The sequence below is a fragment of the Musca vetustissima genome, unplaced genomic scaffold (assembly GCF_032173495.1).
Source record: "Musca vetustissima isolate MV318-11 ecotype Yass unplaced genomic scaffold, APGP_CSIRO_Mvet_v1 utg188246, whole genome shotgun sequence".
NCBI lineage: Eukaryota > Metazoa > Arthropoda > Insecta > Diptera > Muscidae > Musca > Musca vetustissima.
This window is the reverse complement of record NW_026882542.1, coordinates 6,512-29,528: the sequence shown is the minus strand read 5'-3', so window position 1 is coordinate 29,528 and position 23,017 is coordinate 6,512. Positions and strand designations below refer to the sequence as shown.

General features: G+C 33.8%; 1 protein-coding gene across 1 annotated transcript; it reads right to left on the bottom strand.

Moving 5' to 3' along the window:
• Positions 1-10,585: 10,585 nt before the first annotated feature.
• Positions 10,586-22,564, bottom strand: LOC133329011 (protein obstructor-E-like; the record flags this gene model as incomplete). Its single annotated transcript, XM_061537511.1, has 4 exons — positions 10,586-10,795; positions 10,864-11,260; positions 16,265-16,383; positions 22,378-22,564. Coding segments are annotated over 4 exons (848 nt in total), but the record flags the coding sequence as incomplete, so codon positions are not given.
• Positions 22,565-23,017: the final 453 nt, after the last annotated feature.

The following is a 23,017-nucleotide window of genomic DNA, read 5'->3' as shown; positions in this document are numbered from 1 at the left end:
GCTTCTGATAGTTCATGATATAAATATTTTGAAAAGAATCTACGCTTCTGATAGCCCATTAAAAAATGATTTTTAAGAGTCTAGGCGTCTTTTGAGGTCTTTGCAAAATAAATTGTAGTAAAATGCCTGTTTTTATACCCTACACAACTATGTTGTCAGGGTATTATAGCTTTGTGCAGCCCCAAGAGTTTGTAACGCCGCGAAATATTGGTCCTAGACCCACCTTTAAGTATACCGATCGTCATATCTCGACTAGCTGAGTCGATCTAGACAGTTGTCCATTATAACTTGTAAACACGATACAGGCCACAGTTATGGACCAATCTTCACGCAATTTTGCATGTAGGATGGGTTCTGGCCAATGAAGACACCTATTGTTTTTGGTAAACATCGTTTTTGTCTGATTTTCTGGCCGCTCCAGAGGCCGCAATTATGCCCAAAACATTGTGAATTTTTACATGGAGATGGGGATCGGGCCAAAGAATAAGCATGCTTCTTTTGATAAAGATCGGTCAATATTTAGCGGGTCAAACGGACCCTGACTTTTGTGTGAAAAATTACAAAATTTGTATTCAATAGCGTATATATTTACCCCTGAATGACATAGACCAAAGAATTTTAAAATATATCCAAGAGGAGTGGTTGACCTTCAAATTGATACCAATTACATTGTCGCATGTACTCGGATGTGGGAGTGACACGTAAATATTTACAGGTGCTTATGTATTCAAATATTATTTAGTAACCCATTACCACCCTAGAAGGCGAAAATATAGCGCTGATCGCTTTGAAATTTTGTGTGAAGGAAATTTTCGGTGATGATCAAAATTTGTATTCAATAGCTTATATATTTTTTCGACCCTATAGGCCACAATTGAAATCCGAACATAACAACACAACGGTGGAGAATTTTAAATATATCCAAGATCAGAATATAGAACCACACAAAATTAGATTTTCGTGGAAGTTACATTGTCGTATGTCCGCTCACTGGTTATACCCTACACAACTATGTTGTCAGGGTATTATAGCTTTGTGCAGCCCCAAAAGTTTGTAACGCCGCGAAATATTGGTCCTAGACCCACCTTTAAGTATACCGATCGTCATATCTCGACTAGCTGAGTCGATCTAGACATGTGTGTCCGTCCGTCCGTCTGTCCATTATAATTTGTAAACACGATACAGGCCACAGTTATGGACCAATCTTCACGAAATTTTGCATGTATGATAGGTTCTGGCCAATGAAGACCCCTATTGTTTTTGGGAAAGATCGGTTAATATTTAGGGGATGAAATGGACCAAATATTAATAGCAGTACTTAATACTCGTAATATTCGAAAAATATGTCAGTGTAAGGACAATAGCTGTACTGAACAATAGCAGGACAATATCTGTACTGAATACTAGTAATATTCGGGAAATATGTCAGTGTAAGGAAGAGGTGCTGTTTACCTCTAATCGGGTAAGAGGTTGCAAATATCACGAAATATTGCCCAGGCTCGGAATATACATCCGCAGAAAATTTGAGTTCCGTGGTAGTTGTGTAGGGTATCGTATGGTCGGCGCCGTCCGACTATACTGCTCCGCTCACTGGTTTCTATATAAGAAAATGCTATCAAAATTTTTATGGCATCCTTCATATTCATCAATCTGTCTATATTATATTCTTGTATATGGGTAGGTATGTTTATAAGTCGAATATGTGCCACACTTAACATCTGCAGATATGACATGTATGCTTACAATATCCAAGTAAATGGCAACCTAAAACAATCTCAAAAAACATAGAAGAAAAGAACAAACATACACACATGTATGCACGTGTATATGTTTGTGTTTATGTGTGTGGAGAGACTCTATTGAATATTAATATGCACAACACATCCTCAGCCAATGATACACAACAAAACTATATTCCCAGGGATTGTCAGGCAATGGTCAAGTTGAATCGACTGAATAAACATCAGGCTCCCATTCGCCCATATACACCCCAGCCACACCCATTTCATTTATTCGTAAACTCGCTCACTCACTTGGACACTTGTTAATGTAGACAAACAATATCAACATACATATGAGTATGCATAACATGTAGGAGTAATAGACGACAGTTCAACAACAACAACAGCAACAGGAAAAACAACAGCTGAATCTATGAACATTTGTTGTTTGTCTCATGAAGTTATGTGACTTTGTATTTTTTTTTTTTTTGCTGTTGTTGTGTGTGTGGTGCAAAACTGGTCTTTGCTGAGAGTGTGTATGTGGGGGTGCAATGGGACAATTGTGTTTGTCCAACAAAAATGCCCTGACCATACATTACAAACCAATCATAGCAATAACAACAAGGGCAACAACTACAATCCTGAAAAGACTATGTATAACTAATAACTGCTGTAGTCGATCATGTTTTATTACTCCACATGAAAGTTAGATGTGCGTGTGTGGATGCCGTCATAGAAAGAACATATGGGGAGAAAAGGTACTTTTTTGTGGACCACATACAACTCAATTAGTATTCAATAAACAAATGACAAAAAGCCACATTCACCCTGTTACCAACACACGTACATACTTATTTTTGCTGTGTTTGTGTTCTTAGTACATGTGTCGATTCATTTTTGACAACAGCAGCAGTAAACAAACAATCAAAACGCCAACAACGACAACAACAATCTACGTTTGTTGCTGACAACAACCAGCGACAGGACCAACATCAGCAGGTCGACCATACATTACATGGTTGATAGTAAATTTTACATATGTATGTCCGTCCACGAATGTATAAATACAAAATGCAGGAACAATCGGCTAATTACAGTGGACCAAAGGAAACAAATTTAAAACATATGTTTTAAACATACTTTACATTACAAAATTTGTTCTAAAAAAGATTTTTCATGGTCTATAACACCACACTGTGGTACAGGGTATTATGTTTTTGTGCATATGTTTGCCACAGTTCATTTATTTGGCCCAAGGACGAACCCTATTGAAATTGGAAAAAATCGATCCAGATTTATATATAGTTCTCATATATATTTTCGTCCAATTTAAGGTAAATAGTGCAACAAAATCGCCATTGAGTCTAGAATGATGTGTGTCATATTTAGATATAGATTCCATATACAGTTTCGTCCGATTTTATGTAAATCGGACGAATAGAATAGTGTGCATAGAATACTGTGTATTAAGTTTTGGGAAAATCGGTTCAGATTTAGATATAGCTCCCATATAAAGTTACGGCCGATTTTATCTAAATGGTGCACGAAACCACAAATGTTTGTCCGACAGAAAAAAAATTTTGCACAGCGTACTGAATTGATGTATGCAAAGTATTGTTGAAATCGGTTCAGATTTAGGTATAGCTCTCATATATTCGTCCGATTTTATGTGAATTGTGCACCAGACCCCCAATATTTTTCTTATTGGGGCAAAATTTTACATAGCGTATATCAAGGGTATCATATAGTCGGCCCAGCCCGACTTTACTACTTTCCTTACTGGTTTTTTAAATATTTTTTTCATGGATTATAACAGGCGTGTTTTTTTTTTCTTTCAAGCACCACGAGAGTCTCGCATTTGTTAAGAATATTTTTTAAAGGACCACAAGATGCTTGCATTTTTAAATAAACAAAAAAAAAATAATAAACAGAGCAAAAACTTTTTTTCATAAATCCGCGTCTTGGATGTCCTTGAAAATTTCATTTTTTCATAAATCCGCGTCTTGAATGTCCATGAAAATTTTATTTTTTCATAAATTCGCGTCTTGGATGTCCTTGACAATTTTATTTTTTCATAAATACACGTCTTGGAAGTCCGTGAAAAATTTATTTTTTCATAAATTCGCGTCTTGGATGTCCTTGAAAATTTTATTTTTTCATAAATACACGTCTTGGAAGTCCGTGAAAAATTTATTTTTTCATAAATCCTCGCCTTGGAAGTCCTTGAAAAATTTATTTTTCATAAATCCACGCCTTGAAAGTCCTTAAAAAAATATTTCTTCACAAATCTAAGCATTGGAAGTCCTTGAAAAATGTATTTATTCATAAATCCACGTCTTGAAAGACTTTGAAAAAAATTATTAAATCCACGCATTGATAGATAAATCCACGCCTTGAGAGACTTTGAAAACAATTATTAAATCCACGCCTTAAGAGATAAATCCACGCATTGATAGATAAGTCCACGCCTTGAAGGACTAAAAAAACATAATAAATCCTCGCCTTGAAAGACTTTGAAATCCATGCCTTAAAAGACTTTGAAAAAAAAAATAATAAATCCACGTCTTGAAAGACTTAAAAAAATTATTTTTAATAGAAATATTTTAAAAAAAATATTTTTAATAAATCCAGATTAAAAAAATTATTTTTAATAGAAATATTTTTAATAAATCCACGCCTTGAAAGATTAAAAAAAATATTTTTATTAGAAATATTTTTAATAAATCCACGCCTTCAAAGATTAAAAAAATATTTTTAATAGAAATATTTTGAAAAAAATATTTTTAATAAATAGCCTTGAAAGATTTTGAAAAAAAATTAATAAAGATTTTGAAAAACATATTTTTAATTAATCCTCGCCTTGAAAGATTTTGAAAAAAAATTAATAAATCCACGCCTTTAAAGATATTGAAAAAAAATTTTAATAAATCCACGCCTTGAAAGATTTTGAAAAACATATTTTTAATTAATCCTCGCCTTGAAAGATAAAAAAAATATTTTAATAAATCCACGCCTATATAGATTTTGAAAAAATATTTTTAATAAAATATTTTGAAAAAAATATTTTTAAAGATTTTGAAAAAAAATTTTTAATAAAGATTTTGAAAAAAATATTTTTAATAGAAATTTTTGAAAAAAAATATTTTTAATTGAAATATTTTGAAAAAAAATTTTTAATAAATATTTTGAAAGAAATATTTTTAATAGAAATAAAAAAAAATATTTTTAATAAATCTACGCGTTGAAAGATTTTGAAAAACATTTTGAAAAAAAAAATAATAAATCCACGCCTTTAAAGATTTTGAAAAAAATTAAACGCCTTAAAAAAATGCTTTTAAGAAATCCACGCCTTGAAACTTAACAAAAAATACTTTTAATAAATCCACGCCGTGAAACTTAAAATAAATATATTATTAATAAATCTACGCCTTGAAAGGCTTTGAAAAATTATTTTTTAATAAATCCACGCCTGGAAAGACTTAAAAAAATAATTTTTAATAAATCCATGAGTTGAAAGGCTTTGAAAAAACTATTTTTAATTAATCCACGCATTGGAAGGCTTTGAAAAATTATATTTATAAATTATATTTATATTATATTTATTAATTATATTTATAAATTATATTTATATTATATTTATAAATAAATCCACGCCTTGAAGCACTTTGAAAAAATTATTATTTTTTAAAAATCTTTGTTTTTTATCTACACAATTTACTTTTAGTTATTTTTTTTTCATTTTATCCTTCTCCCCACTGTTCCTTTCCACAACATTTATTTCACGTCATCATTGTCCTTTGCTAAATAAAATTTTGATATTTGAGTTGTTGTTGTGTTTTTTGGTAACTTCATAATGTTAAACACAAATTGATTTGTTACTCTTGCATTTTTTACAACCTACCTCCCTTACTGTCCTCATTCGCCACCTACTTTTTCATAGCTGTTGTCTGTCATAAAAATTGTACTCAAGCTTCTTTTGTATAAAGCATGTTGAATACTCCTGGTTGTCATATTGACTCTCGGTCAGTCACACAGTTATTAGGTCAGTTATAAGTCTTCTGTATCCTTGTGGTGTACATTCGGTTAAGATTGTGTATTTTCTTTTATTGGGCCATGGGAATTTGATGGTCTGGTTTCACTGTTGATATTGTCTTGTTCTTTTGAACTTTGTCAATTTAACCCTACGGTCAACCGTGTACATTTGTACCTTTTTTGAATTAAAAGCTATAACGAATTTACTATAATTGTTTTAGATAGATTATCATTTAAGAATGGATTTTAATATATATTATTTTAATGTATAAATATTTTCGAGTTCCTACATCTAGATCAGATCCGTATAGACTAATTTAAATCAAAAAACCTCACGATAGTCCAATTTTTTAATGAATTTCAGAGCTATCTTAGGATGGGTACAAATGTACCATAGTTATTGATCTACGTATAATTTTTTGGTTATTGACCGTAGGATTAAGGACACGCTTTTTTGTCGAATTGTCAGTCTGTTTCGTTGTCTCCTCTACATATTTTTTGGCTTACATGCGCATTGTTTAGCAAAGTTGATTTTTCATGACATTCTATCATTGTCACGTACCACAATGGAATCATTAATAAATGGCCACTAAAAACGTTAAAAATAACATTTTTTACAGAAAAAAATCTCCAAGGGGTTGATAATTTCAAAAAAAAAAAAAAAAAAAATCTAAAGCTAAAGCTAACCAGAACGTTTACAATTATTATCTAGGGGAAATGTTATTCAGGATAAGATTTAATTTTAGAGGGGAAATATTTCAATTTTGATAAATATATATGTCTTCATATTTTTGCAAGCGACACAAAATTCCCCTCCGAACGACTAAAATTTTTTTCTAAGCAAATCTGTGGTAAACCATTGCATTTCTTTAAAAATTCTCAGAATGAAATCCCGTTAAAATCACTTAAAAACGTACATGTATATCTGTGTGTTTCCTAAAACAGATTTTCCACTTGTATAAACAATTTTCAAAAATTCCAATCGTCTACAATGGGCACGTCCTGTTCTAGGAGAGGGCGTGAAAGAAAGCTACTGCATCACCACTCATAAGTGTTTCCATTGAAAAACGAACGAACGACCGAACTTGGCTAAAATCGCATAAAGCGATATTGAAAGAAGAATATACAATGTATAGATGTTGTTGGTGTCTTTTTTGCAGTTTGAATTTTGTCCATTGAATGGCCACCAATGGACAAGGGTCTTTTTCAATGTCCAAACTCTCAAGAACTAAAGACCACTTAAATTACCGTTTAACAAGACAAACTGAAAAGAAGACAAAGTTCATGCTTACAATCACAGATACACTCACACACGTACGGTTTGACATATGTACCTAAATCTATTCAAGCATAGGAGATTTTCTTGTTGTCTGGTTTAAGGATATTTTTTGAAACTTTGGTTTTTAAATATTTTTTAGTTTCGTACGATTTTATGTAAATGGTGCACCAAATTCCCGATTGAGACAAAATTTTGCACAGAGTACTGAATTAGATCCAGATTGATGTATGTTATCAATCTGATGTATGTTGGTATCGGATTAGATTTAGATATAGCTCCCATATATAGTTTCGTCCGATTTATTGTAAATGCTGCACCAAACTCCCAATATTGGTCCGATTGAGACAAAATTTTGCACAGCGTTCTAAAAATACTGCAGGTGGACTTTCGCGGTTTAGATTTACTTAAAGCTCACATATATACTTTAGTATATATAACAATGGTGCACCATATTATATATTTGCACGATATTTTGTTGTTGAAATCGGTTCAGATGTAGATATAGCTCCCTCATATATGTTTGTCCGATTTTATGCAAATGGTGCAAATGGAGGAGCCTATGTCTGTTCGCTTTACATGAAATATTGCATAGCGGATTGGATTGAAGACGTTTCAGTTTTAGATATAGCTTCCATATATATTTTCAACCGATTTCATAAAAATGATGTAACTAAAATTTGTCCGCTTAGGACGAATTAGTGCAAATCGAACCTAGAATAACGTGTATTGGATTTTGGGTCGAGATAAATTTTGGATAGCGCACTGTGTTGCAGCATACCAAATGGTGGATACCACGGTTGCTCAAATACGTCCATTTATATATAGATCTTACACATATTTTGCTTTGATTGACATTAAGTTTTTCTCAAATTTTAGATTGGTATGTGTATGGGTTGTTTCAATTTCGTTCTAATGTCTGTGTACGCAGTTAATTTCGTCCGATTCCGTTTAAATGGTCCTCCGAAGATGCTATGTCTATTCTATCTAAAGGATACTTTTTATATGAGCATCTCTTGTATGTACCCAAAGTGTCAAAAGGTCCGCCTTTTGAAATTTCCTTATAACAGGCGTGGATTTTTTAAAATTATTGTTCAAAGAATGTGATATAGGATATTATGTCTTTGTGCATATTTTTGTAACAGGCAAAAGGAAACGAGATAGACACATGGTTCCTTTTGAGAATATGCAAAGAATCACATTCTGAGTCGATTTATGCATGTCCGTCTGTCCGTCCGTTCATGTATTTTTGTGAGCAAAATACAGGTCGCATTTCTGATCCGAATTAGTGAAATTTAAATTGGAGAAAATTGGTTCAAATATAGATATAGCTCCCATATATATTTTCATCCTAAATGGTACTCCAAACACACAATATTTGTCCGATCGAAACAAAATGCTGCACAGCGTACTGAATTAGATCCAGTTTGATGTCTGTGAAATTTTGTTGAAATCGGTTCAGATTGTATATATTAGCATGTCTTGTATGTACCCAAAGTGGTGAAGGGCCCCTCCGACATTTAAACATTCCTTACTGGTTTTTCAATGAAATTGGCTGTAATTTGTATTCTAGGTTCTCATAACGGTATCACCACATTTCCGCACTAAAAAGTATTTAATTTTGACTCAAGTCGGTATGTTGAAAATTGTTGACATGTTTATCTACTGAATTGGCCGTAATTTGTTGTTTTATATTCTTATTGGCTGTCAAATCACACTACCTGAAAATATCAACACTGATCTCCGTTTTAAAATTGTTGTTTAAAAATATGTTTCTCATGGACTACTGGAAGCGTAGATTATAAAAAATACTAACTTAAGCGAATGTGAAAATTATTAAAACATGTCAACATATATTATTTTTTACAAACACTATATATGTCAGAAGAGATAATCAACCTACACACACACAAAATCGTACCATTTAATACCTTTATAGAATGTATTTCCAAAACTACCTAATAGATCGACACTACTTTAGGCACCCTTTAGTACCTTTTGTACTCTAGGAGTACTTTTTTCCAAAACTAATTCCACATTTTATAATTCGAGCTCCATAGGTTCACCCTAATTTAAAATTTACCAAATATAGTAAAACATCAACAATCATATATATGATTGATTTCTATGGAATCATATATCCAAATTTCAGGATACCAAAATAAATTACGAATCGCAATCTCACTCCCCAAAAGCTATAATATCTCCAAATTTCAGGATTCCAGCTCAATTAAAATTCAAATTGTACCAAATTTCTTTTCATTTTAGTACATATAAGTTCGATTTTTCTAAAACTACCTATATCATACAACCAATAGAATCCTAATTTCCCGATTTCATGATTCCAGCCCTATCAGGTCACTCAAATCTCAAATTTAATACCATTTAGTACTCCAACTCCAACAGTGATCCTAACCCCTAATTTAGTACACATACAACAATAGAAACGCTATTTTAAAATTTCTGGGTTCAATACAAATTAAAACTGCATCAAATTTAGTACACATTAGTACGAATTTCCAAAACTTCCTAAATAGCAAAACACCCCACAGCGATCCTAACACCAAATTTCACATAATTGCAACATACCTCAATTCTACAATGCAATAGTATTTCCAAATTTCAAACCAAAACAAAAAAAAATAAACCAAATCCAAATAGCATTGAATATGAATTGAATATAGTACAATTTAGTACTTTTCGTACACATAAGTACAAATATCCAAAACTATCTACATATGAGTCGTTTATTTTGAAAGTGGTTTAAGTCCATTTTTGTTATGTTAAGAAATGTAAAGGTTTGGGTTCGATTTCTTACAAAAATATTGCCAAGTATTAGGTTGGTGCGTATGAAATTTCGGATTCTTAAGTGATTGAGAGGTGTCTCAATATCGTTGTATGGTCAACATTCATCTTGATAGAAAGTTCCCGGATGGATCCGCTTCCACTAGAGCCTTCAGGTCATCATTCTTCACAGACGTTTTGGGTCTTCTGCGCGGCTCATTTTGCAGTGAAAAATCGCCAGTCCGAAAATTTTCGAACCAACGCTGCACTTTCCGATCGTTAACCGTATTCTCCCCAAATGCTTTTGCAGCACTATTACCAAGTTTGACTCATATAAGAAAATGACGCCAATGTCGGCAGAATTCATATCGGCAATAATCTCGAAAGACATAACAAAAGGGAAGCCCTTTGAGAAAACCTATTATGCTGAATGAGTCTCTGGCAATACGACTATGAATGAAGTTATGCCAAAGGCAAACGAAACAGGGAGACAAACGTCCGCATGTAAAGAGAATCCGACATACGCACCAACCTAATATTATTAATTTTGTTTGCGACTTCGTGTCCTAAAACATGATAGCTTATATAACGTAATATATTTTGAAACTAGATTCAGAAAATATTGCGTGTAATTTTAAAAAGGGGAACTATTGTAAATACTCAGTTAATTTTTAATATTTTTTATACAAATTTATTATTTCTTCTCAATATATTTATTTTTCTTTCTTAAAATTCCAAAATTCACAATAAACATATTTTCATTTTATAAAAAAAAATCTTAAAGCTAATTTTTTCTTTAAAAGCTGCAGTCTTCACAAATGTTAAAAAATGCCGCTCTTATTCATCATCCTCTTCTTCAACATGAGCTGGTTTACGTCTCGATTGACCACGTGTACGTTGAAGCTTCTTCTTTTCCTTGGGTTTGGGATTTTCCAACTCCTCCAATTCGGCATCAGTCAAACGGTCCTTGTACCAATCGGCACTGAAACAAAAAATGAAGGAACCCGATTAATATTTTCTATAACGAAGCGTATTTATCCTTTGTCTTACCATTCTGGCACCAAACGAGCCCATTCACAATGTTTCTTGGTATCATCGAACACTTGACCCAATTTACAGCCATTACGACGTGGTGTATCACCATTTACACAGACATAGAAAAATTGACAATCATCGGGATCAGCATAGCGAGGATGTGTCACAGCAATGGTTTCATTGACAGCTGGACATTCAAATTCAAAGATATCTTCCGACTTGCAACCGCTGACACCAACCTCATCGGGCCAGGTGCAGATGCCAGTCTTGGGATTGAATACCAAACCAGCTGGGCAGGTGATCATATTGAATTGGCCATCAACGCAGTAGTAGAATTTATCACAAATGCCAGGTTTCTCATGGCCGAAATAGCCATTCTTGCGTGGGCAATGTTGGGTGGGTTGTGGGGGTTCTGCAAAACAACAAATATTTAAATGTTGAAAATAATGTAATAATCATGAACAAATATGATAATTAATGCTGACTAAATTGGAGATTGATGTATATGTTAATATTAAGAACCCACATCATTTTCTGTGGCTGTAATTTGGCAAGGCGTAGTAAAGTGGCTATAGTACCTTACTACAGTCTGATTTGTCACGGATTCGAATCCCAGTGGAGCTGGAACAATTACTTCAAAATTGTAATCGATATTGTTTTAAATAGGCGTCTATCCCCTTCTAGAAGCCCTCTGAAGTACTAATAAACCAATAATAGAAATGAAAGGAGATAGCGCGGCCCAGAAGAAAATCACAACACTAAATAAACAAACATCGCAACCATTGAAAAAATTCCAAGAGGCGTTGTTTCTATGCAACAATAGATGCCAGCCCCATTATCAACGACAAGCTACAGCAAACCAATCATCTACTTAACTGGAGTAAAAGCAATTGATAACAAAGCTAACGCAAGAAATAATCGAGTTCGATAACGAAGCTTTATGGACAGGTGTATGTAAATCAGAAGAAACGAGACATGAATTTAGTTGCGAATTAATGGTTAATAGGGGATTAAAAGATTTCGTCTCCAGATTCACCTCAGTGGATGATCGAATTGCTATAATCTGTATAAAAGCGAAGTTCTTCTACATTAGTCTCATTTGCGACCATGTTCCGACGGAAGACAGACGAAACACATATTCTACAATACATTAAAATAAATAATACATTAAAATTCTGCTAGGAGATTTTAATGCAAACACCGGAAGGGAAAATATTTTTTGCCCCACCATCGGAAAATTCAGCCTTCACGAAGAAGGCAGCAAAAAACATGGCATCTCGATATCCACAAAGCCACATGGCTTTCTCTCGATCAAACATCTGAAAAAATTGATCATTTAGTGATAGGCGGATGACATTCAGCCAGTTTTTAAGACGTTCGACCGATCCGAGGAACGAGTATCGATTCGAACCATTATCTTGTAACAGCCAAGGTTCGCACTCGTCTTAATGTAGCAGCAAAGGTGCGATATACCACAACTCGATGTAGACAAGCTGCAAACACAACTTCGCCGAATTTAATTCTACTCATGTGAAAAACGCCCTAAACAACCCTGTACGATGAACATGATTCAGAATGAAGTCCGGAAATTTTACAACCGTATAGCTGAAGGCTTCAGTGCAGTCACATCATCCTGTAGAGATGAAGAAGGAAGCCTGGTGACAGATACAGACAGCGTGTTGAGGATCTGGAAGGAGCATTTTGAAAAGCTTCTGGTATCAAATGGTGGCGGTGAAGAAGAGACCCCAGAACCAATAAGAGATGGCAGTATATAGTGTATACCACCTAGCCAAGATGAGGTAATAAATCCACCATTGACCACATCCTGGAAAAGAATAAACTCTCGAATAAAGCCGCATTTGACGGCCCAATCCGCTCAAAGTTGTTTAAAGCCATATCTGCGTACTGCATTCCGACAAATTAATGAGGATTACTATAACAAGCACAAGGTCAGCAGTTACAGTCGGAAAGAACCTATCGCAGTCTTTTAAATCCGGACGAATGTTCAGACAAGGTGATAGCTTCTTGTGTGACCTTTTAACATCCTGCTGGAAAAGGTCATACGAAAGGGAAAGGTTAAAAGAAAAGACACTATGTACACCAAACAACATATGTTACTCGCCTACGTCGATGACATGATTGGTCAAACGTTGCAAGCGATACCAGCCACTTTTGAACAAATTGAGAAGGAGTCTGCATGAGTGGGTCTGACCGTAAATGGCGAGAAGATCAAGCTGATGGTATGAACGAGCAAGACGTTGGGTAGACTCGGACCAATTGTGGGACTTGATACCACCATAAATAAAATGCGGGCCGTGAAGATGTTAAAAAATTATATTTTTAAGCTCTATCAACAGCGTTGTTTCTCAAGAAATCAGAAGGCTCTTTATTTAATTAGGAACGAAGGATTTTTGAGACATATTTTTCAAAACAATTACTCAACAGTTTGCCTATTTAGTTAAGAAAGCCAATGTTTCTGATGTTATCTATAAAAAATATTCCAGACAGTAAATCGCATTGAAAAAAATAAAAATTTCTAATAATCGATGAACTAATAATTTTTAAAATTCCTTTAAAAATTCTAAAGCCCTAACAATTTTTTAATATAACCCCACTCCTCAGTTGGTCCCTGAACAATATTTTTAAAATGTCTACGATTATGATCATCCATAAGTGTCGCCTAATCTTCCCATTTCGGTCTCTTATTACACTAAGGAGACTCATTCGTTTCAAGTGGCTAAAATTTACAAAGTTACCACAACACTCTATTTTCTTCTTGAAAATCCAGTCAACACCAACAACTTCACTCATTGTTTTGTCTGTAATTCAAGTATACTTCCTTTAAAGAAAGGATGTTTTTGAATCCTGTCCATGGTGTTAACATGTCATCAATAATAAACACGTACCGGCAAAACACCAAAAGACTAGACTTTTAGCTTTACACTCTTGAGCCAGGTCGGGATTGTTTATCCTTATGTTGCAACAATTTCAAACCATTCCTTCCTTTAGATGAACAAACGTACAGGAACACTGGTCCTGTAAAACAAACTCTGAATGTAGTCTAAACGATTTTTTTTCAAAATGTTACAAAGTCAAACAGTTAACCACTACTGTTGCTGGTGGCTATCCACTCTTTTTTGTTGCTATAGACTGGTTTTCTCTGAAACGGATGCAGACTAAGCAGTGCACCGAGAGCTTTAACGTGTATTGAAAGACTGGCTTATTGCAAACTCACACATAGGAGTATAGCCTCCGGAACCACATAAAAGTAACTAAGCCTTCAGTCCCACCAAAAAAAAAAAAAAATGAAACAAAACTCTTCTCTCCCTCAGAGCCTTGTTTACTAATATGTGTGCGTGAGTGTATTTGTTTGTCTATGAGTATGCGTGTGTATGTAAAAGTGTTGAGTATGTAATATTGTTATGTCAAAGCCTATTTGCCGACCTATAGAACATGTCTAATGCATATTTCGGCCAAAAAGTGTAACAACCTTTAGAAGCCGTATTTGTTGGAATTTTACAAAACAACAACGACAGCAAGAACAAAAACACCATCTAAACATGAAAGGCGATCGTTCAATGCTTCACTGTGTATACGAATGAGCTTTATACGAAATTGCTATTACAAACTCTACGTCGGTTGTCCTTGTTGCTGTTTATACACACATACGCACATTCCGAGAAACTCACGTGCTATACAACACATCCTACATCCTTTGACCAGCCAACCAAACAACCAACCATCCATAGTGTGTGCTAAATATGAGAAATGTGCGTAAGTGTCGTTCAAAATCGTTTGCTGTGACAAAAATACGACAATGAGTTTATGTGTGCGTGTGTGTGGGCGCGTGGATGCCATCATTGCAGGACTCCTTCAGCAGACGACGTTACATCCTTGGTGTTGTTCTCCACTCAAAATGGTTGCTGTTTCTATTATGTTATCAACATTGATTGGCAGACAGTGTTTGTATGCACGCACTTCTTCTTTTCTCGTCTTTGTAAAATATAATTTTTAGAAGTTCAGGCATTTGAGGGCTTTTAAGGCACGTCAAACAACATAAAGTGATTCTAAAGTGGCAGAGGTACTACGTACAATAAAGTCATAACGTTTGAAAGCAACCAGACCGAATCTTTAAATGTTGTAGTTTGGAGAGAAAATTTACGGTTTAAATGTGGAAATTTGAACGTGGTGAAATAAGCTGTTAGGGGTTAATTTTTAGGTGAGATAATTTCAGGGTGTAGTGTTTGGGCTTTAAATAACTTATTTTCAGGGTTAACAAAGGCATGGATTTTTTTAAATTATTAACGACATGGATTTTTTGAAAATTTTTTTTCCTTAAAAATGTTTTTAATAATTTTTAAAGGAGTCGATTTTTGAAAAATAATTTTTTATGAACTATCAAAGGCGTGTAGTTTTTAAAGATAATTTTTTAAGGAATAGCAAAGGTGTGCAACTAATCATATTTTTATCAAATTTATTTTTTATCAACAATATTTTTCAAGGATTATCAATGGCGTAGAATTTAAAAAATAATTTTTCAGGGATTTTTAAAAAACAGTTTTTACCGAACTATTCATGGTGAATCTCAAATGTAATGCTTCATCCGTATATATTTCGATTAAACATGTCCTCTTAATATTAATTTAAATATTTTATCTCCCATTTTTCTATTGTGTTTTCTTAAAGCAATTTCACTTCAAACTTTTCCCGCTATCTTTTATATAACAAATTCATTATACCTCTCAATTGTTTTTTGCAGCCCAATTCACTTTCCACCCACCGTCTGTTCATTTAATTCCCCACTCCCGAAAATAATTTAATAAAAAGTAATTGGCTTATTTAAGTTTCAATTAATATTGTAACTTTTCATGCTGTCAACCTTTACGATTAAATTCTTAATTAGCTAAACTAGGCAGACAAATAACTTTGTCGTTGTCATCCCCTCCCCTTCCCATCCCACTACACCGATTCGAGAGTCATTGCCCCCATTCAGCTACGAAATGAATACATTCCGCCCAAAACACACACACGCACACAAAAACAAAGACGATACGAACAAAAACTTCATTAATATCTTAATGTTCTTTTTATCAGGACATATAAACTTGAACAAAGCCAAAATTAAAATGGACACTTTGAATAGTTTTTGTGGTCTATAGGCATCAACGGAGGTATCTCACACACACACTAAGAGGGCGATGAAGTGGGGAGATAAATATCTTATGTTGTATGAAAATAAGGATAAAAAGGATTTCCGTAGAATATAATTGCCAGGGTGGATATAATTTAAGCAGTCAATAAGTCAATTGAAAGAATGCTTTCAGCAACATTTCTTATGTCGTTGAAATCCTTAAGTCTTATGGCTTACATTTAAAATCCTTTATCCATGATAGATAATCTCACAAAGAGTACTTACGCAATTCAGGACGTTTCGAGCAGTCAATATTATAGGGCAAATCACATTTCTCCTCATGACTGCTGTAGTCATTGAAGACCATACCATCGGCACATAATTTCTCGGTAGGTACACCATCACTGTGTCGAGAGTCACCGGAAGTTGGGAAATAGATGAGAAGAGCAAGAAAAAAAATAAATCATTATAAATTGAGTTTTTAAACATATAGGATATACTATATATTAGGGTGGGCATACATAATTTCACATAAAAAAGTTCTTTAATTTGAGATAGAGAACGGGAATTTTTAAAAAGGATTCTTTTAATTTTTTCAGGATCTGTCAGAGGCATGCACTAATTTTAATTTTTTTTCAGAGACTATCACGGTATTGATTTATTTCCAATGTTTATTTACAGATTATCAGAGGCGTAGATTTGTTTCAAATATTCTTTCAGCAACTATCAGATTTATTTAAAATATTTTTCTGTGACAAATAGAGATGTGGATTTATTTAAAATATTTTTTTTTAAAGACTATGCATTTTTTAAAAATATTATTTCAAAGAATATCAGAGGCGTAGATTTTTTAATTTTTTTTAAAAGGCGTAGATTTTTTAAAAATATTTTTCAAAGAATATCAAAATGATTTTTCAAAGACTACCAAAAGCGTAGATTATTTAAAAAATACTTTTCAGCGACTATCAGGTCATAGTCAAACATATCTGTGTCCGGTAAATCCTTATGTGTAAGCCAAATTTATATAATTTTCAACCTAATATATAATACCCGGATATAGACTTACTATTTCATGTTTTCGAAATAACTCTTCGGAAAAATAGAACACTTAGCATTACTGTAAGAAGTTGTTTGTTTATTCTCTCTATTTCAATGGCAGGTAATAAGTACTTAGCCATTAACCTAGTACCCACACTCTGCCTTCCCAACCTCTCCCTACAAACTGGAAAATATAACCGCAACAACAACAACGCTAAACATATCCAATGTGTAACCATTGATGATGTGGCCCAAAGGGCTTTAAGATAAATGAAGATTCAAAAGGTAATATAACATTTAATTGAGTGTTTCTCTTATTTAGGATTTGCCACAAGGGGAATATCCTTAATGTGTTTTGTTTTTTTTTTTCTGTTGCCCTCAAAGTAAACCCCATTACTACTGTATTCTTTTTCTGGTTCTCTCGAGATAATTTCGTGGTTGATTTGTATTTGTATTGGTGTTCTGTGTGTGTGTGAATATGTGTCTGTGTTTGCGTGTACATTTCTAATGATTGGTTTGGTACTTTGGCATGTCACAGGACATTAAGGAGTGTTTTGGGACAGCAATTGCGCAGCAGTGGCAGTAGTAGTGATTCCTTCTTCCGTAACCGATAATTCACATAGAAAACAAACACACACTCCAACAGCAGTAGCAGTAATGGTTCGTATCGAGGGAATTCCCCTTGCAACATGTTTACTTCACTCACTCCAAATGGTGTATGGAAGGATGCAGAAGAGGTGTTTATGGTAGTAATCTAAATCGAAATTTAGTGTACGGATGTATTTTTTGGGTGCTAATGTTAGTGTTAAAATAATTATTTATATCAAGTGTCGCCCACACACACATTTGTATAATTGATATTAAATTGTGGCGGTGTCAAATGTCATATGGTGTGTGTGTGTGTGGGGAATTGAAATTGAGATTGGAATTTATTTACTTGAGTATTGCAGTTTGGAGAATTCAAAAGAGATTTATTGCAAAGTAAAATTGGATATATAAAGTGTTTGGAGTTGTCAATTGACGTCAATGGCAAGAATATTCGATAAAAGACTAGGAAATAAAATGAATTATGAAGAATCCGAGCAATTGAAGAAATTTGGACTGGTTAGAAAAAAGGCACTAAAGGTAGACATATATTTATTATGCCTGAAACATAATATCTTAGATAATGGTGGATCTGTAACAATATAATCTGTGAGATATTGAACGGTTAAGAGCATTTTCTTTAAACCCGTCAACATCATTATCAAAATGATAAATCGATGGGGAATATTTTATCTGTGATGGTTTTCAAGAGCATTATAATTGAACAACTTCTGGTTGCAAAGCTTACAATGACATTTCCCAATGTCTTCGCCATTGAAAACATGACCTTTCCCATATTTACCATGAAAAGTCGGCCATAGATGGCATTGCTTACCATGAAACCTAGAAGACGTTTCTGTTTTGAGGTGGAATGTCAGTTATTATTCAAAAATTTCGTTTTCATAAATTTAAAGCCAAGGAAGAAGTTGTGTATTCACCAGGAATCCGGAATGTCAATCTACAGTCACTTCGGAGATAAGATCTTCCAAATATCTTCTTAATATAAGGGGCTATGTCAAAAGTTGGACCTACGTTGAAAATCTTCTGAAACTTCGGTGGGGAAACTTGTCTAAACTTTCAAACTGAAGTGAGTCGATATAAGGAGCAATACAAAACCATGCACCGTGCCACTGACGGAAATTGCCACAATTATTAAAATCAATTCGGTTAGAAACCCTGCCGAAACTTCTTCAACTTCCGGAATTAAATATCAAGAACTTACAGAGGCGTACATTTTTTAAATATTTTTTTTAAGTGCTATCCAGCGTGCTGAGTGAACGACTGAAGCCAATGATCAATGACATTACTGGACCATACCAATACCTTCAAACCTGGCAAATCAATAATTGAAAGATTTTCACTCTGCGCCAAATCCTGGAAAAACACATCGACACATTCCATCTTTTCGTGGACTATAAAGCCGCATTCGACAGCCCTATCCGTTCAAAGGTGTTTACAGCAATGTTTGCGTTCGGCATTCCTGCAAAATGAATACGGCTATGCAGGATAACTTTGAGTGGCACAAGGTCAACAGTTAAGTCGGAAAGGACCTCTCGGGGCACTTCAATACCGAACGAGGATTCAGACAAGCATACAGTTGTCGTGTGATCTTTTTAACATTCTGCTGGAAAAGGTCATACGAGACACAAAGGAGAACATAAATGCCAATGACATCGATATAATGGGTCGGACATTGCGAGCGGTAGCAGCCACCTTTATACAGATTGCTAAAGTGGGTCTGGCAGTAAATGCTAAGAAAGCCAGGACCAAGACGTCCAGTAGACTCGGACTAACTGGCCGTCGATGGCGAATATCGGCGTCAAATGAACCACGAGCTTTACAATCTATACGCGAACATCGATATAGTCAGTCGTATCGATCTGCAGCGACTATGGTGGCTAGGCCATGATGTGCGAATGAATGAGAATACCCCAGTTTAAAAGGCATATAAAAGCGAGCTTACTTATATTCTTTGCTAGACCAACAAAGGCGTAGATTTATTTTAAATATTTTTTTCAAGGACTATAAGAGGCGTAGATTTATTTTAAATATTTTTTCAAGGTCTGAAATAGGCGTAGATTTTTTTTAAATATTTTTTCAAGGTCTAAAATAGGCGTAGATTTATTTTATATATATTTTTTCAAGGTCTAAAATAGGCGTAGATTTATTTTATATATATTTTTTCAAGGTCTAAAATAGGCGTAGATTTATTTTAAATATTTTTCAAGGTCTAAAATAGGCGTAGATTTATTTTATATATATTTTTTCAAGGTCTAAAATAGGCGTAGATTTATTTTATATATATTTTTTCAAGGTCTAAAATAGGCGTAGATTTATTTTAAATATTTTTCAAGGTCTAAAATAGGCGTAGATTTATTTTAAATATTTTTTCAAGGTCTAAAATAGGCGTAGATTTATTTTAAATATTTTTTCAAGGTCTAAAATAGGCGTAGATTTATTTTAAATATTTTTTCAAGGTCTAAAATAGGCGTAGATTTATTTTATATATTTTTTTTCAGAATCTATTAGAGATGTTAGTATTTGTGTGGCGTTGATTTTTTTATTCTTTTAACGACTACTTTCTAGTGACTTTCAGAGGGGTAATTTTTCAACGTATTTTTTTCAGGGACTATCAGATGCGTAGGTTTACTTAAAATATTTTTCGTAGATATAGATTTACTTAAAATATACATATTTTTTTTATTCAAACATTTTTGTTTCCCTGTTATTGTAGACTGTAGAAAAAATAACGGCCTTCAATTAGCTCTGTTGATTTTTCAGTCTGTCCAGAATCCGGAACGGACAGATTCGGCTGCTGTGTAATTATTGTGGAAGTGATGCAGAATCGTTACCAGTTTTTGATTCATTTGGTTAGTTAGCTCCCAAATACTCACTAATGGTTAAATAATGCCTGCATCTGAGAAAATACCCCTATAGTCCGAAGACATTACTGAGAATGTTGATCATGGTCAAAATGAAGGATGTAGCTTTTAGACCCTAGGCAAATTTATGTTCTTAATCGGGTCAACTCATGGCATATTTACAGAAGGCAGTCTCATTTGAGAAATTAATAATGGCAACCCTTTTTAATTTGGAACTCATATATCAATTTCAAATTGTTTGAAAAATAAATTCCATAAAATTGTATGTATGTCGAATGGCATATTAAAAAAAATGTATACTTTTATAAATAAATATTTTAATTATACCCTACACAATTATGTTGTCAGGGTATTATAGCTTTATGCAGCCCCAAGAGTTTGTAACGCCGCGAAATATTGGTCCTAGACCCACCTTTAAGTATGCCGATCGTCATATCTCGACTAGCTGAGTCGATCTAGACATGTGTGTCCGTCCGTCTGTCCATTATATTTTGTAAACACGATACAGGTCAAAGTTATGGACCAATCTTCACGAAATTTTGCATGTAGGATGGGTACTGGCCAATGAAGACGCATATTGTTTTTGGTAAAGAAAGAGGTTAATATTTATGGGATGAAATTTACCAAATACTTAATTTTTGTCGGGTTTTCTGGTCGCTCCAGATCCGCGATTATTGCCCAAACATCAGCAATTTTTGCATGGAGAAGGGGATCAGGCCAAAAAATAAGCACGCCTTTTTTGATAGAGATCGGTCAATATTTAGCGGGCCAAATTGACCCTGACTTTTGTGTGAAAAAATACAAAATTTGTATTCTGGGCCGTATATATTTACTCCTGGGGCATATATTTTACTCTGAAGGATATAGACCCGAGGAGTTGATAGTATATCCAAGAGGAGTGGTTGGCCTTTAAATTGATACCAAATATAGTGATGTATCTACTCAGATGAGGAAGTTACCCTCAAGTATTCAGATATTACCACATTAGAGGGCGGAAATATAGCGCTGATCGCTTTGAAATTTTCCATGAAGTTCCAGTAATGGTCAAGGACAACGCCTACAATTTTCGGTGATGATTTGATTAAAATTTTGGGATAAAATGGACCGAAAACTTAATTTTTGTGTGTTTTCGAGTCGAATATAATCCGAACATCACAACACAACCCACCGTGAAGGGAATCTGGACAAGTAATTAGAAGGGCTGTACTGTACCTCTAATCGGGCAAATATCACGAAATATTACTCAGACTCGGAATAAACATCCGCAGAAGGTTAGAGTTCCGTAGTAGTTGTGTAGGGTATCGTATGGCCGGCCCGTCCGACTATACTTTTCCGCTCACTGGTTTTTTGATTAATATTGCTTATTAATATATAACTATAGATGTTACAAATTATATTTGTAGATTATAAAGGCTGAAAACTTGATGATTTTAAACATTTTTTAATTATTGCCAAATTTAGCCACAATCTCACACATAATTCTAATTTTGTGTATATTTATAATGAGTGATATAGGTACCTTGCTGGATTCGGTATTTTAAAGAGCAACATTGCCAAATTGGTTAGCATTATTTTGTCTTCACTTTCTCAAATAGTACACATTTTTGTTATATTTAGTTTTTAATTTTTCATCCACATTTCCCAGACCGAATCTCAATGAAATGTTACATATCGAGTTTCTAATGGATATAAAATTCCTTTGGAAAAATGGTCCCATGAACAATATGGAGATTTTTGTAATAATGTTTAATGTGTTAGGACAAGGTATAGACATTCTAATTGTCATATCGATATATCGGGTCTCAATTTTTATGTATTCCTTCCCCCTATGAAATATAGATTAAAGTTTGACCCATCTCTGTTAGTTATTCTTTTTTCTATTTCAATACTTACACACAATGATAGTATTTATCACATTGTTTGGAGTCAGGGAAGAAACCATCAGATTCGGGACATTCTTCGGTGGGTTCGTAATCATCTTGAGAGGCTGGTGGTTCGGTGGTACGTTTGGGGAAATGACGTTGAGATTTTGGATAGCTGGGACCGGCCTTGAAACCAGGACGCTGGGCCAATGTACAACCTGTAAGTAAATAACAAAATTAAGAATAAAAAATATTTTAATTTTAAATAATAAATTAAAAACAAGATAAGCCAAAGTTACAATGGATTGGTAAATGAACACCAACGCTTGTTAAGATTTGTACCTTTGCTCATATATGTATATTTGAAGATTTAAGAGAAGAAACACATTTTACATTTTTTTTTTTGTGATGAAAAAATTCTTTATTTTTCATAGATCGGATTCCGAATATTCCAACGGCATTAGAAAGAATACATGTCTGGCTCTCGTATGAATTGATTACTGCGAATTACAAAAAAAAAATAAATATTTTTTTGAATAACGAGAGTGGGGGATCCCCTAAAAAGACTAACAACAAATTTCCACCACTTTAAGTGACAAGGCGACAATGGCTAGTTGCAAATACTATATGTATGTCAAATAGTTCACAATATGATTTTTCATAAATTTTGT